Source organism: Podospora anserina, chromosome 1 (genome assembly GCF_000226545.1).
Source record: "Podospora anserina S mat+ genomic DNA chromosome 1, supercontig 2".
Classification (NCBI taxonomy): domain Eukaryota; kingdom Fungi; phylum Ascomycota; class Sordariomycetes; order Sordariales; family Podosporaceae; genus Podospora; species Podospora anserina.
In genome coordinates, this window is record NW_001914855.1 from 509,497 (window position 1) to 524,681 (window position 15,185).

Consider the following 15,185-nt stretch of genomic DNA (forward strand, 5'->3'; position numbering starts at 1 on the left):
TTTTATGAATCGATACCCGAATCTAGATAGATCATTTGCTGGTCAATTGAGCACTCTGAAGATGGACATACAAAGGATTTTTGAACTGCAATGTAGTGACTGCCCAAACAGTCTACTTGCTGCTTCCCAGATACTGGTTAGTACCCCCCTTTTCTTTCTTTTTTTTCTTTTTTCGCAGCACAGCCCCCCCAAGTGTCGATGATTATGAAAAATGACAAAGAGCTTTTTAACCCTGATCTTATTGATGAGAAACCCATACAACAACGTATGAGACACAATCACTTACCATTTTGTTTACACAATTTATTCTCTTTGGGTATCAAGACTAACATGAGTACCAGATCAAACAGGTTATTCATCCCACGATTTTGCCGTCTTTTGCCCTTGGTGACATGTGTTTCATACAAATACAATATTTATCCATCCTACAAGTGCTTCGTTCCTTTTGCTCCTGTGATGTGACATTGTTTTTTATGCCTTCTATAGCCCATTCCTTTCTAACACTTCTCTTGCAACTTGAATAGCCTTGTCAGGCAACCCAGCCAACCTCGCGACCTTGAGCGCGTGACTCGTCCTGTTGACGCCCTTTTGGAGTTTGTGCACATAGACGAACCCCCCGTTTTCGTCTTCTTCCACATCGGTACAGTACATCTCCACCGCTCCATCCTGCCCCCCGTCTTGGACGGTCAGGTTTTGTTCTTTGATCAAACCGGCGATGTCGTGGAAGTGAGTAGCGAATAACGCACGACATCTGTTGACCTTGACGAGGTGGTGGAGGGAGGCGAAGGCGACGGCGGTTCCGTCTTGTGGCGTTGTACCCCGGCCGATCTCGTCCATGATGACGAAGGAGCGGGGGGTGGCCTGGCGGAGGATGGTGGAGGTCTCGAGCATCTCGACCATGAAGGTGGACTGGGAGGCGTAGAGGTTGTCCGAGGAGCCGAGGCGGGAGAAGATTGCGTCGACCAGGCCGAGCTGGGCGTGGTCTGCTGGGATGAAGGAGCCGATCTGGGAGAGGATCGTGATGAGGGCGGACTGACGGAGGAAGGTGGATTTGCCGGCCATGTTTGGGCCGGTGACGAGCCAGATGCGGCCGTGTTGGGAAGGGGATGAGGGGGGGGAGGAAAGGAAAAGGTCGTTCTTGGTAAAAGTGCGGCCTTGTTCTTGGAGGGCGGACTCGACGGTGGGGTGCCGACCTCCTACTATTATTGTGGCGGTGGAGGTGTTCAGGATGGGGCGGACGAGGTTTTTCTCTCGGGCTAGCGAGGCGAAGGAGGTGAGGACGTCTAGCTCGTCTAGCACGGCGGCGTTCCGTCGTAACTTTACCAGATTCAAAATCACCGACTGTCGCAACGACGCAAAAACGCGGGATTCTTCTGCTCTGATAGCGAGGCGGGTTTGGGAGAGGGAGTCACCCAACGATGACCAGGCCGGGTGGTGAAAGGAGCGGGTGCTGCGGGAGGTGGAGAGGGTCCTGATGGAAGGGGTGTCAGAGACAGGGGAGGAGAGAGAGTCCCGACCTTTGACGTGGCAGATGTGCCCTAGCTGGGGTGTCCATTTCAAGGTCAGGGATGGGAGGTTCAGCTCCCGACGGAGAGACAGGCAGAGCTCTTCCTTTTGGGATTTGAGACTGGCGAGTTGTTTGTGCAGTGAGCTCAAAAGGCGGGAGGCGCGGGGTTGCATGATGAAGAGTTCTGCTTCTTCCGAGTAGTGGTCCCGTATTGAAGGTATCTTCCTCCGGTTGGGTTTTTGGGAAGGGGAAGAAGAAGAGGGGAGCCGGGATTTGGGGAGGATGGTTCCGTCTTCTTCTGTGGCTTCGGAAGAAACGATTTCTTGGGCGAGAGAGAGGAGCTCGCCGGCGCGGGAGTCTTCTAGTTGGTGTTGCTGGACTAGGTTTTCTTCATCGATGGCGGAGCGGATGGAGTGGGCTAGTTTGAGGGGGGATTTGAGGGAGATGCGGGAGAGGAGGGTGGCGAGGGGGTCCTCGTCTTCTTCTTCTTCCTCCGGGGTGGCATCTTCTTCTGGTGGTGCTGGTTTGGCTTCTTCGGGTTGGGAGGCTATGGAGGCTTCAAGGAGGGCGACTATGTCCTCTGTTGATTTGATTGTGCTGGCTAGCTGGAGTAGGTCATCGGCATCGCCGCGGTTGAGGGCGAACTTTTGGACGAGGCGCTGGGAGTCATGGCTTCTGCGGAGAAGGACGATGATGGCATCTCGAAGTTCTTCGTCTTGAATGAAGCGTTCTACCAGGTCAAGTCTGGCGTTGATGGCTTTGAGTGATGTTGACGGGAAACCTAGGAGACAAATTAAGCTGATGGCCCTGAATGCTGAAAGAAAACAAATGCATACTCAGCCACTGGTTGAGAAGCCGGGCGCCACTCTTGGTTGCCGTTCGCCTGATGGCGTACAACAAGCTCCCCTTAAACGTGCCATCCCGGACAGTCTCCTTAATTTCAAGTGACCGCATGGTATTCTTGTCAATATTCATCACCTCCATGTTTACATGGCGAACCGGTGGCTGGAGCTTCATGCTCAGCCCCTGAAGCCGATCTCCCACGTAGTGGAGCAGCAGACTCCCGGCATCTACTTCCTCCTCTGTAAACTTTTTGGCCTCCTTCGCCGGGATTTTACCCTCCAGCATGGGCTGCCAGTCGTCTAGCGACTGAAACTCACCTTGGGGAGAGTACGTCACCAGGTAGCTCTCCTCCTGCAGGATAGACGCGATCCCCTGATCCTCGGCAGACTCGAGGGCCTTGTCCAGAACAACCTCCCGAGGGGACACCCGAGACAGCACGGAGCCGAGCGATGCTAGAGTGGCCGGCTGAGTGAAGAAATAGCCGGTCGACAGATCCAGCCATGCTAGACCGATATGGGTCGGGACATCATCGGCCGGGTCTGGCGTGTTGATGGCTTGCTGTCCCGCTTGGCGGCTCACATGGTCCGATAATTCCGCTTTCTCGGGCAGATGAACAGCCATTACATAGTTGTTTGCATAAGGATCCATGAAGTTCTCATCGATGAGGGTGCCGGGAGTGACAATACGGGCCACTCGACGGTCATGCATCAACCCACCAGACCTGATCTTGGACGAGGCATCGTTGGGGAACTCTTCAGCAATGGCTACATGGCGGTTGAGGTCTTGGACCAAGATCTTGAGAAAGCGATCCAGCTGGAAGAATGGAAAGCCGGCCTGGGCAACACACGAACAGTCATCAGATACAAGCTGGAACTAACTACAAGGACGGACGGATGGAACATGGCACAATAAAGATAAATACCATGGATACGGGGCCGGCGTTTGTCTTCTTCTGTGAGACTTTGAGGTTGAGGAGCGGGCCGTACTCATCGGCGTGCTCGAAGTACAGCTCGTAGAAGCCGCCGACACGGGTGAGCAGCACGCAATTGTCAAACTTCTGCATGTTGCGGCGGGCCTGCTGCACCACTGTCGGGTACTGGGGCTCGTCATCTTGTTCCACTGGAGCCGGCGTCTCTGGTGGTACGATCAGCCCCTGTGGCAGCTCGTCCAGCTTGACGACGGTAGTTTTCTTGCCGCGGAGCTGAAGGTGTTGCAAGGGAGCCAGACGAGCCGCACGCGTTCCAGACGCAGCAGAGGGTCCAGAAAACAAGGCCGTGGTTACATGTCGGACACCACACCGCCCGACGGTGGCGGGACCACAGCGCGCGTGGCAGCGAGTTGTCTGGGCGAGACACGCTATCCGGAGGCGAGGAACTGGTGGTGGTCGCGAGGACAGCATCAGGAGAAGAGAATAATCAGGATTGGTTGTTGACGAGGCGACAACGTGATGGAAATTCTAGTGTTAAGAGTTGTCCTGTAAAATCCGAGAATTCTTGGCGATGCGGCGGGCGGAATCCCCCGCAGACACTGACTGGGCAGGGGTTTATTCTGGAGTGGCTTTCCAGGGGACCAAAAGCTTCTTTTGTTGCAATTCTCTCAGGTCTTCCCAGTGGTTGTCGCGGAAACCCCCTTTGAATTCGCTGGCCACAAAAAAAAAAAAAACCGAAAAAAAAAAAAGAAAAAAAACGGAAAAAACCAAAAAAAAAACGAAAAAAAAAAAAAAAAAAAAAAAAAAAAAAAGCGACAACCGGCAGAAAAGGCATGCAGCACAGCGCACAGCCCCCAGCCTTCAGCCCTACGAGAATTCATGAAAAAAAGGCAAACTTCGGTCAGCCCAGGTGTGGGTTCTGACGACCGACCTTCACCTGCCCCGCGGTGGTGAGAGGCGTCTTGCCTGATCTAGTCAAGCTTCGATGTCTTGGAAAGCGGGCATGGGCCCATTCGCGGTCTGGATCATGTGTTTGTTGCTGAGAGACGACATCTGCGAATCATGCACCTCCAACAATGCAGCAAACGTGTTTTTTATCTCAACAACCAAACACCGAAAAATAGACAAGACAGACACGAAGGGTTAAAATTGGCCCGAAAAACCACCTGCCGATGGCCACCTAGCAAATCCCGGCAATTTGGCAGGGCCTGTTCCCCGGAAGACGGGATATCTGTTGTCGACGTTTCATTGATACAGGTAGGATGGAAGCTGTCTAGCTGCCTAACTGCTGTGTAATGGTGGAGGAGTAGGTATCCGTACATTACAGCACGCAAGATGGGGGTGGGATGCAGCTTCAGACGAACGTGGATGATGCCTCTTCTCATCATTGATTAAATCCGAAGAGGACAAAGTGCCCTGGCCTGGCATGATTAAGGGTGGCCCGATGGTGCTCTCGAGCTGGGCAGTCCCCCTGATGGCGATTTGCCAGCCGCCGTCGGTATCGACCGATTTTGGCCTGCTTCTGCCATCATACCCACGCTTCCCGACCTGGTCCTCAGCCCATTTTTCCATGCTCCGCCCGCCAACCCCAGTCGAACCGAGCTTATCATGCTTCTGCCCATTGCCAAACCAAACATGCCAGGTTGTGCACCCGACTCTGGATGCCGTTCCTTTCTCGAAAAAAGTAGCATCCAGGAACTGGTTCCATAGCCAACGTCACTTCACCAGGGTTCCCTTACCTAGCCGTGTTATTCAAGTATTATTCAGTATCAAAGGACTGTAGGTCAAGGTATAAGACGCTCTCGTCGCTCTCCCCCTCCCCACCTGCGGGGCTTCTTCTTCGAAAGATACTTTCATCTCTTGCTTGATACCCTATCTATCCATCATCTATTTTTATTCTCCGGGCTTTCCCCAACTTATTCGATCCGAGATTATCTGTCGCAAATTGTCGCTTCCCCTCTTATGAGCGCGAACAGTATCGAACGACACTCGAGGACCGTGCAACATCAGCAAGCAACCACACACACTTACCTCCACAATAAATCACAAACCGGTCATGATGGCGGCGCCAATGCCAGGGCCGCTTTCCTTCAACCCCCAGATTCCCGTCACCCCTCCCCCGGACCACCACATGTTCATGAAAGGGCTCTTTCCACCAAACGCCTTTCAACAACCAGGGCATCACAACCACAACCACCAACATCACAGCCAACCACCACAGCAATACCGCGGAATCGGTTTAGGATTACAACACCACGAACCAACCCCCTCAAACTCCACAACCTCCGGCCCACACATCAAATCCGAAGCTGATCCCCCCAGTCTCACCTCCCCAAGACCATCCTCCCGATCAACAATGCAACCACCACCACCCCAACTCCGAACCTCCCCAACATTCCCCCCTTCCTATCCCTCTTCCAAACCCCAACAACAACAACACCAACAACAACAACCAGGTTTCCCCCCCTCCACAGTCGGAATCGACCCCGCCACAGCAGCTCAAGCGGCCGTTGACCCCCGCTACATAGCCATGGCCTCCCGCATAGCCTCGTACTACCAACAGCGCTGCCAAGCGGTAGCCAACTTTCAGCAGCAGCGCTGCCAGCAGTGGGCCGCTGCCCAGAGAGCAAAATGCCAGGAGATGACGCAGGCGGCGATGCTGGTCGTGGCGTGGTATATCAGGGACCGTATCAACAGGCGGAGAAAACGGCAGAAAAAAACCTTCAAGCGGGCGCTCAATAATAAAAACAGCGCCAAGAGTAAGGTGACGAAGGGGGAGACGGTGAGGAATTGGGTGATGGGTGTTCCTTTGGAGAAGGGGGATTTTGTGCCGGGGAGGGAGCTGCCTAAGGATGAACAAGAAAGAGATTTTGATATGGATAGGATGGGGGAGAGGGAGGAGGATAGGGATGGGAGGTTGTTTGAGGTGGCGGATGGGTTGATTAAGAGCCAGCTGGCGAGGGTGGAGGTGCCGTTTTTGGGGTTGGTGGGGTTTGAGGAGAGTGAGAGTGAGGAGAGTGAGAGTGAGAGTGAGATGAGTTATGAGGAAGAGGAGTTAGAAGAGGGGGAGGAATATGAGGAGGAGGAGGAGAAGGAGGAGGAATATGAAGAGGAGGAAGAGCATCTGGGGATGGGGAAGGGGAAGGAGGAGGAGAATACTATGGGGAGTTTGAGCAAGGATGCGCAGTTGGGGACGGTAGAGGGAACGGATAGGAGGAAGAGTAGGGATAGTAGTGTTTTATGATGAGGGTTATGAAATGGGTTATGAGGCGTTTGGGTATATACACGCATGGAGGTTCATGGCCCGTATATAGGGTTTGGTATTTTGTGGTTTTTTTTTTTCCATTTTATATTCTTGGGTGGGATTAGCCAGCGGTTGACGATAATGGGTTATGCATAGGATTTGAACTGGAATGTAGTATTTTTGAATAAATAGGTAATACCGTATTGTGCCTAGACCTGTAGGACCATGGGTACACCATCCGGTGGCTTTGCTAGATCACTCTTGCCTTGGGTTTCATCTCCGTGGATTGTGTGACGAACAAGTTATATCCAGCCTTGTGCACTGTGGCCTGTTGCCTACCTACGGCTTAAACGACTTGAATCAGCAGGTAGCTCGGGACCGACTCGAGGCTGAATGACTAGTCCGTGGGATTTGATCTGATATTGATCAAAGACAGCAGGCAGACAGGCGGTAACACCCATTTCGGCAATTGCTCAGGGCCAGTTGAGAGAGAGAGAAGGTTGAGATAATCGACAGGGGCAGGCATCTTACCCCATGATCCCTTGGGTGGAACTGGTGGGACAGAGCGGTGGAGAGGCCGGCTCTTGATTGGTCGCCTAGCACGGCGGGGAACTGCGGGGAGCCGGGATGTGGTCTTGTTCTCGGTAACACACCCCTGTCATCCGCCCTGCCCGCCCTGGCAGCTTCCGCCATCACCAGGACGAAGCTGCATCCGTTGACCAACCACTTCCGTACACAGTAGTACCTGCCCTTGATTTACGCCCGTCACGGAGATTCTCAGACTTTGACTCTTTCTCTCTCTCCAAACCTGACCAGGCACCTGAACTTGTACCTTAACCTCCTCTCTCTACCTCCCAATCATCACAACAATATATATAAGTGCTGCAGACGCCCGGTGCCTCAACAGCTACAGCTTGATCATCCGCTCTCATAGCTCTTTGACTCTTCCTTTTCCTCACAACACTTGAGCTTCTTCTTATACAAAATTCCAACCCCTTCTTCGGTCACCATGGGCGGCGAAAACCACTGCGGGAATGGTCCTAGAAGTGACTATCCCATCCGGGCTCCCAAACCAGTCGGCCAGTACATCAGCCAAATCTACAAGTCTCGCATCGGCCAATTCTACGCCAGGGGCCAATATGCCAACGAAAACCTCCTTTCCATGATGAACGATGCCGTCGTCTACGGCGAGCCTCATGTCCAACTCTGGGTTTGGCACGCTCCTGGACAGACCAGGCCAACCTTCGAAGAGGCCGTCTCTCATGACTTTGAAAAGACCAAGGTCGGCGCCAGCTTTGGTCCATCCTGGACCACTCATTGGTTCAGGGTCAAGATCACAGTCCCGGACAATGTTCGCGATCAGGAGCTGGTCGAGTTTCACTGGGACGCCAACAACGAGGGTTTGATCTGGTCCGAGGACGGCGAGCCTCTCCAGGGCCTCACTGGCGGCGGCGAGAGAGTGGAGTGGGTTCTTCCCAAGCCCTTCCTTGATGGAAAGGAACACACCTTTTACGTCGAGATGGCTTGCAACGGCATGTTTGGCATCGGCCAGGGTGACCTCATCGCTGCTCCCGACCCGAACAGGTACTACACCGTCGAGAGAGCCAACATTGTCGCGGTCAACCCGGACGCTCGCGGCCTGCATATCGATACTTGGATCATTGGCGACGCCGCCAAAGAGTTCCCCTCGGACTCCCCTGAGCAGCATCATGCTCTGGATGTTTACAACAGGATTATCGAGGCCTTCGAGCCCGGCAACAAAGACTCGCTCAAGACGTGCCGGAAGATTGCTCAGGAGTACCTCGGCCCCGATGTCGACTCACACAAGGTGTACGAGAGTGACAAGAAGCCTCTTGTCTTTGGTATTGGCCACTGCCACATCGACAGTTGCTGGCTCTGGCCATTTGATGAGACCAAGCGCAAGGTTGCCCGATCATGGTCCAACCAGTGCAATTTGATGGAGAGGTATCCCGAGCTCAACTTTGCCTGCTCCCAAGCCCAGCAGTACAAGTGGCTCAAGGAACTGTACCCCTATGTCTTTGAGCGTGTCAAGCAGAAGGTCAAGGATGGCCAGTTCCACCCCATCGGCGGCAGCTGGGTTGAGCACGACACCAACCTGCCCAGCGGCGAGTCTCTTGTCCGTCAGTTCGTGTACGGCCAGCGCTTTTTCGAGGAAAACTTTGGGAAGCGCTGTCAGACCTTCTGGCTGCCCGACACCTTTGGATACTCCAGCCAGCTCCCTCAACTGTGTCGGCTGGCCGGCATGACGCGCTTCCTCACCCAGAAGCTCAGCTGGAACAACATCAACAAGTTCCCGCACACCACCTTCAACTGGGTTGCTCTGGATGGCTCACAGGTGATATGCCACATGCCGCCGGCTGAAACATACACGGCGGAGGCCCACTTCGGCGATGTCAAGCGTAGCATGTCGCAGCACAAGTCTCTTGACCAGGACCCGACCTCGCTTCTTGTTTTTGGAAAGGGAGACGGTGGCGGCGGTCCTACCTGGCAGCATCTCGAGAAGCTCCGCCGCGCTCGTGGTATCAGCGACACGGTAGGCCTTCTCCCTCGGGTGCACATGGGCAGCTCAGTCGATGACTTCTTCCATCACCTCGAAGCCAAGGGCGACAAGCTCGTGACGTGGTATGGCGAGCTGTACTTTGAATTGCACCGCGGAACATACACCACTCAGTCCAACAACAAGCGCAACAACCGCAGAGCCGAAGATGCGCTCCGTGCTGTCGAGCTGCTGGCTACCATTGCCTCGATCGAGGGACACTGCGCCTATCCCAAGAAGGAGATTGATGAGATGTGGGAGTCGGTTCTTCTTTGTCAGTTCCACGACTGCTTGCCCGGAAGCTCGATTGAGATGTGCTATCATGATTCTGATGAGGTGAGGGATCTGAATTTGCATAGCGAGATGGTTGCTGACACGATGTGCAGATTTACAAGAAGGTTTTCGAGACCGCCGAGAAGATTCTCGGCGAGGCTACAGGCCTCCGTGAAGCCACCGCCGATGCTGTCACGTCAAACACTGGTGTGGCATTCACCTCGCTTCCGTGGTCGCGTCACGAGATAGTCGAGCTTGCCGATGGCGAGCTTGCCGTCGCTTCCGGCCCAGGCCCCTTTATGAAACTTCGGCCTTTCTCCCTTGAGAGCGAGGAAACGCTGGTGACGCTCGAACAGCCATCCCCGGATGTGTTTGTGCTCCAGAACACCCAGTTGAAGGTCAAGCTCGAGAGCGGCCTCATCACATCGCTCTACGACCTGAAGGCCAACCGAGAGATCATTCCCAAGGGACAGAAGGCCAACCGATACGTCATTTTTGACGACAAGCCTCTGTACTGGCAGGCTTGGGATGTCGAGGTGTTCCATCTCGACAGCCGCAAGGAGCTCTCGACTTCTGAGACCAAGGTTCATGAGCAGAAGAAGCACCGCGTCAGCGTCATTACCAAGACCAAGATCAGCGACAAGAGCTACATCGAGACGGTGATTAGTCTTTCGGCGTGCTCTCCCAACCAACAGTCGTTCGTCGAGGTCAGCAGCAAGGTGGAGTGGCACGAGACGATGAAGTTTCTCAAGGTTGAGTTTCCCGTGGATATCCGCAACACGGAAGCGAGCTATGAAACCCAGTTTGGTATCGTGCGGAGGCCTACTCACTACAATACGAGCTGGGACATGGCCAAGTTTGAGGTTTGCTCGCATCGGTTTGCGGATTTGTCGGAGCATGGCTATGGTGTTTCTGTTTTGAACGACTGCAAGTATGGGTTTGCCACGAGCGGGAACCTGATGAGGCTGTCGCTGCTGAGGAGCTCCAAGGCGCCTGATGCGCATGCTGATATGGGAACTCATCACATCCGGTGGGGAATTTTGCCGCATCAGGGGGGGCTGAGCCATGTAACTGTGAGGAAGGGGTACGAGTTTAATAACCCGCTCAAGATTTTTGAGGTGGAGAGCCTGGGGGATGTGAAGAGTTGGTTGCGGACGAGGAGGGTGTGGTTGGACAGCGAGTCGGATGAGGGGTTGGTGCTGGACACGGTCAAGAGGGGGGAGGATGATGAGAAGACGGGGGAGGAGAATGTGATTTTGAGAATGTATGACAGTCTTGGGGGGCTGGCGAGGGGTAGGGTGAAGAGTGTGTGGGGGATCAAGAGGGTGACCAAGGTGAATTTGCTGGAGGATGAGGTTGAGGAGGTGGAGGTGGATGGGGATGGGTTTGGTGTTGAGCTGAAGGCTTTTGAGGTGGCGACTTACAAGTTGGAGTTGGACCATTAAGGAGACCGTCTTGTATGGTTGGGCGAGGTGATTTTTTTTGGACTGTTTTGTTTTGAGATTGTGCGAAGAGTGGTGTTATCGGGTTATGAGATTCGAGATTTTGATTTTAGGTCTCGAGAGTTTAATTGAAGAATGGTTATCACGCTTCAAGTTGCTTGAGGAGTGCCAGTGGCAGCAACGTCTCAAGGAATCAATCACCATCAACCCCTTCCCTCCGAAAGTATGAGCTCAACACGCGACACACATCCCCCAATTCTCAGGGATGTGGCTACAAATCTCAGAGCAACTATCAATTGGGGACGCCCGAGAGGTGTACTTGGATTGAGCAGACTTATCTTTGGAACAGCAAGCAGCATGCATGAGAGCAGTGATCCTGAATTCCATCGCACTTCGTTGTCGACCTCACCGCACACGCAATTTTGCGAGAAAGGGATCGAGGTCTGTAAACCGTGGTCAAGCAAGTCACTCAAAGTCAAGCATCATCATCGCTTCCATAACAATTTCACATTCCCTACTTCCTACTTCCTACCCCGCTCTCCCTCCTTCCCCATCTATTGTATTCACCGATATCCCCTTTCTAAAACGCCAAAATTCAGAAATCAAACCCCCCATTTCAGCACCCCCCCTCGCCATTTCCACACCAAACAACAAACAAAACTCTTCTCCCTTCCCTCCCCCCCCTACCCCCCCCCCCTTTTCACTTAGGAGTCGCTCCAAGATTCACCCCCTCTCCTCCCCCCCCTCCACCCACCAAAGAAAACCTCAGAACATAAAAAGCGACACAAATAAACCAAGTAAAAAAAAAAAAGAGCCTCTTGTTTTAGGTATAACATCAACCAAACAAAGAGAGCCTTGCCCCCCATCCCATCCATCCCATGTCTTTCCAGCCCATGCAAATATTTGTTTGTTTGAGAAAGAAGAAAGAAAAATAAAACATTTTTCTCATGCTCACCACCCTCCACACCGTCCATCAAAAAACACCCTTCAAAAGGGGCTATATCATGAAGCAAGGAAAGAGACTTTTTTTTTTTTTTGTTTTTGCAAAAATGTCCGCATCCAAGATGCAGTAATCAATAATCTTGAGCTACTGCGGGTATGGATATATGTCTTGGTGTGTGTGACTTTTTTGCAGAAAAAAAAAAAAAAAAAAACTCCAGTCTCCCCAAATCACATCAACCTCCCCCGCCCCCCCTTACTGCGAAGCGCACTGTACGCGCTCGGCATGCGGGTGCCCATCATCCTCGTCCTCATCCATGGCAGTGGCCCCGCCAAAGCCACCCTTGGAGCTGGCGTCCACATCCTCGATATCAGCCGGTTCCGTCATGGCATTAGCAGGGGGTGTGTTGATGATCTCCGGCGATGGGAGGCACTTCCGAAGGGCCTCAAAGGCGGCCTCGTCTTGAGTCCAGCCCTTCTCGGGGAATTTGACGCTGAATCGGATGTACATGTTGCCAAAGTCGTGGTGGCGGTATGATGGCATACCTTGCCCGCGGATCATCTTCACGGTGCCTTTAAATCGTGTTAGACAGACGTTCTTAACCAACAGACACCAGTCAAAACTTACCAGGTGAGATAGCCTCGCCAGGCAGAATGTCAACACTCAACCACCTCTCATCAAGGTGCTCGATGTAAATTGTTCCACCAGCAAGAGCCGTTACGAGATCAATCTCGGCGTTGTAGAGCAGGTCGTCCTCCTTGCGCTCGAAGCGAGGGTGTGGCTTCTGCTCAATCTGGAAAACGACATCACCCGCAAGGATGCCTGGCGCTTGGTCACCCTCACCACGGAATTCCACCTTGGTACCGCTTCTCACGCCACGGTCAACGTGGACATGGAGAACCTTCCTGTCAACCACCGTCTTCTTGCCCATGCACCCTCTGCACCTGTCCTTCTCCTTGACAAGTTCACCCTCGCCGTTGCAGTCTGGGCAAACGGTCTGGAAGCGTTGGATCATGGGACCCATCTGGCGCATCATAGTCTTCATACCGTGACCGTCGCAAGTTGTGCACTTGCGAACGGCACCTTCCTTGCCACCGCGACCCTCGCACTTGGGGCAGATGATGGAGCGCTGAAGGGCAAGCTTGGAGACCTTGCCGCGGTAAATGTCCTCGAGGGAGACGTTGTGAACGTGGTGGATGGTCTTGGCCTTGCTTGGCCCGCGATTCTGCGTGCCGCCGCCGAACATGCCACCAAGACCACCGCCGAAGCCGCCGGAACCAAAGAACTGGGCAAACAGATCCTCAGCAGCCATGCCGCCACCGCCGCCGGCACCGCCCTCAAGACCAGCCTCGCCATACTGGTCGTAGATCTGGCGTTTTTGTGGGTCGGAAAGAATCTCGTAAGCATGTGAAACCTCCTTGAACTTGTGCTCGGCCTCCGGGTTGTTGGGGTTCTTGTCTAGACAACAAAGTCAGTCATGCTACAGCAACCTGCCACTGTGCCAGCAACAACTACATACCTGGGTGGAACTTGAGGGCGGAAATCTTGTACGCCTTCTTCAACTCCTGCTCCGTCGCATTTGGCGAGACCTGCAGCACCAATCATGTCAGAAACTCTACATGCTTTCCTCAAAAATCCGAGATGGCATTCTGGGATTCCTTACGCCAAGGATCTCGTAGTATTTCGCTTCCTTAACCATGTTTGCGGTTGGATCTGATTGTATCGAAAAGGAAACAACAGCTTGCTGTCTCGATTCGGCGGATGACGCTTAGTAAAAAGGGTTTCCTTCCGAGAAAGCTGAAATGGCCAATAAAGTTAGCAAAGATGTTGGGCACTTTCCCAAAAGATATGGCGCAATAGAGTAAAGTTGGGAAGAGCAAAGAAAGCCACAGGCCAAAGAGGTCTTCTTGAACTTTCTGAAGTGAAAAGCGGTGGGGGGATAGGTGGGCAACTGGCAAAGCCAACCGTTTAAAAACAAAAAAAAACAGGGCGCCCAGAGTATGTGTATGCCGTACCCCCGAGGCTGTGTAAGCTTTCTGCTGGGCCGCTGGCAAGACCGGGCTTGGTGGCTGCCAGGAAAAACCGATAGAGTTGGATGTGTGTGTTGGAAGTGGAAAGAAGGAAAACCTACAGTCTGCTTTGGAATTTTGCGCTCGCCGATTTTGCGCAAATGCGTCAAACTCTCTTGAACTTCTTCTTCTCAAAGTTGCCCGATTTTGTTGTCGCAGCAAGCAAGAATTTGTCACTATCGCAGGTGTAGGAAATAGCCGAGCCCTTCTGCTGAGTCGTCGGTTTGTTCGTTCGTTGACTTTCGTATCTTCTGGGGAAGAAAACAAAGGGTTGGGGTGGGGTTGTTGTTTGCGTTGGACCTTTTTCGAGGCGCCAGTTGGTCAAGTAAGTTAAAATGAACTTCGTCCTTTAAGAAACTGATCGCAAGGAGAGGGGTCCTGTCCAAGGGGAATATGAGCAAGGGCAGATTGGGGTGGGAAAGAGGGCGGCGAAGAGGCTGAAATTCTTCCCCCAAGCCCAGGCGTTGCCTTCCCTCCACTCCCCTCCTGATGGAATTCCATCGAAGACTCTAGAGTGTGGCTGGTGCTGTTAGTGCAGTACTTTCCAGTAATCCCCCCCCCCCCCCTTGTCAGGCCCCAAAAGCCGCATGCATTATAGGCCCGTGCACTGCTTGAGCAGCGGCAACACTGACAGGTAAGGGGTACCCATCTATCTAATTCTGTAGAAATCCCAGTGCTGCGCCGATGCGCATGGAAACCGAACAATATCTATCTAGCGGGAGGCTTCTGCGTTCAGGAAGCCTGGTCACTCTTCAACCCCTCCAAACTGTGGCTTGAAAGGAAGAACCCAGGGTCTTCTGTCGTCACCCTCCCACACTCCCTTCCCCCACCCAACCATCCGCCACACCACCCACAAGGGATCCTCCTCCGCATCGGCGCCGGCGAACGGGGGAATCTTTTTTTAGTGAAGCGAAAGGGAAATCCCATGGCAGCTGCAAAGTCCCAGAACACATGTGCGCGCACGTACTTTATCATGACATGACATAATCGTGAGAATTTCTCCAGGTTTCCAGGGTTCTCTCACCAGGTAGTCTACAGGTTTGTAAGTCAACTCGGAACTGACCAGCAGGGAAATAGAGCGCTTACCTAGTTAGTGTACACTACCCTACATGCATCTTTTGGAATTCCCAGATCACGGAATCTTACCGAAACTCACATGCATTGATCGCCCCTCTCCGTTCTCGGGCGAAGAAAGGCAAAACCCACCTACCTCGCTGGCGGGTCGGAGAGCCATGGCAATAATGCCATTTGCCTGGCTATAGGGTGTCAGGCTGCATCACTTTCACGTAACAGGACCCAAGAAGCGTGAGCATGAAGCATATTTGTCCACAGTTATTGATATTTATTATCACACTCGCCATAACATCTCTCCCATCTCTCCC

The 15,185-nt window shown here is 53.1% G+C and overlaps 4 protein-coding genes across 4 annotated transcripts; 2 read left to right on the forward strand and 2 right to left on the reverse strand.

Moving 5' to 3' along the window:
- Positions 1-480: 480 nt before the first annotated feature.
- Positions 481-3,749, reverse strand: PODANS_1_10330 (uncharacterized protein; the record flags this gene model as incomplete). Its single annotated transcript, XM_001908661.1, has 3 exons — positions 481-2,314; positions 2,403-3,184; positions 3,273-3,749. 3 exons carry the CDS (start codon positions 3,747-3,749, stop codon positions 481-483), a joined length of 3,093 nt encoding a protein of 1,030 aa, XP_001908696.1.
- A 1,585-nt stretch (positions 3,750-5,334) lies between these two features.
- Positions 5,335-6,522, forward strand: PODANS_1_10340 (uncharacterized protein; the record flags this gene model as incomplete). The annotated part of the gene is made up of 1 exon (XM_001908662.1): positions 5,335-6,522. One exon carries the CDS (start codon positions 5,335-5,337, stop codon positions 6,520-6,522), a length of 1,188 nt encoding a protein of 395 aa, XP_001908697.1.
- A 1,009-nt stretch (positions 6,523-7,531) lies between these two features.
- Positions 7,532-10,797, forward strand: PODANS_1_10350 (uncharacterized protein; the record flags this gene model as incomplete). The annotated part of the gene is made up of 2 exons (XM_001908663.1): positions 7,532-9,415; positions 9,466-10,797. 2 exons carry the CDS (start codon positions 7,532-7,534, stop codon positions 10,795-10,797), a joined length of 3,216 nt encoding a protein of 1,071 aa, XP_001908698.1.
- A 1,192-nt stretch (positions 10,798-11,989) lies between these two features.
- On the reverse strand, positions 11,990-13,433 carry PODANS_1_10360 (uncharacterized protein; the record flags this gene model as incomplete). The annotated part of the gene is made up of 4 exons (XM_001908664.1): positions 11,990-12,306; positions 12,362-13,192; positions 13,254-13,323; positions 13,398-13,433. The coding sequence occupies 4 exons, from the start codon at positions 13,431-13,433 to the stop codon at positions 11,990-11,992; spliced, it is 1,254 nt and encodes a 417-aa protein (XP_001908699.1).
- Between the last annotated feature and the right edge of the window lie 1,752 nt (positions 13,434-15,185).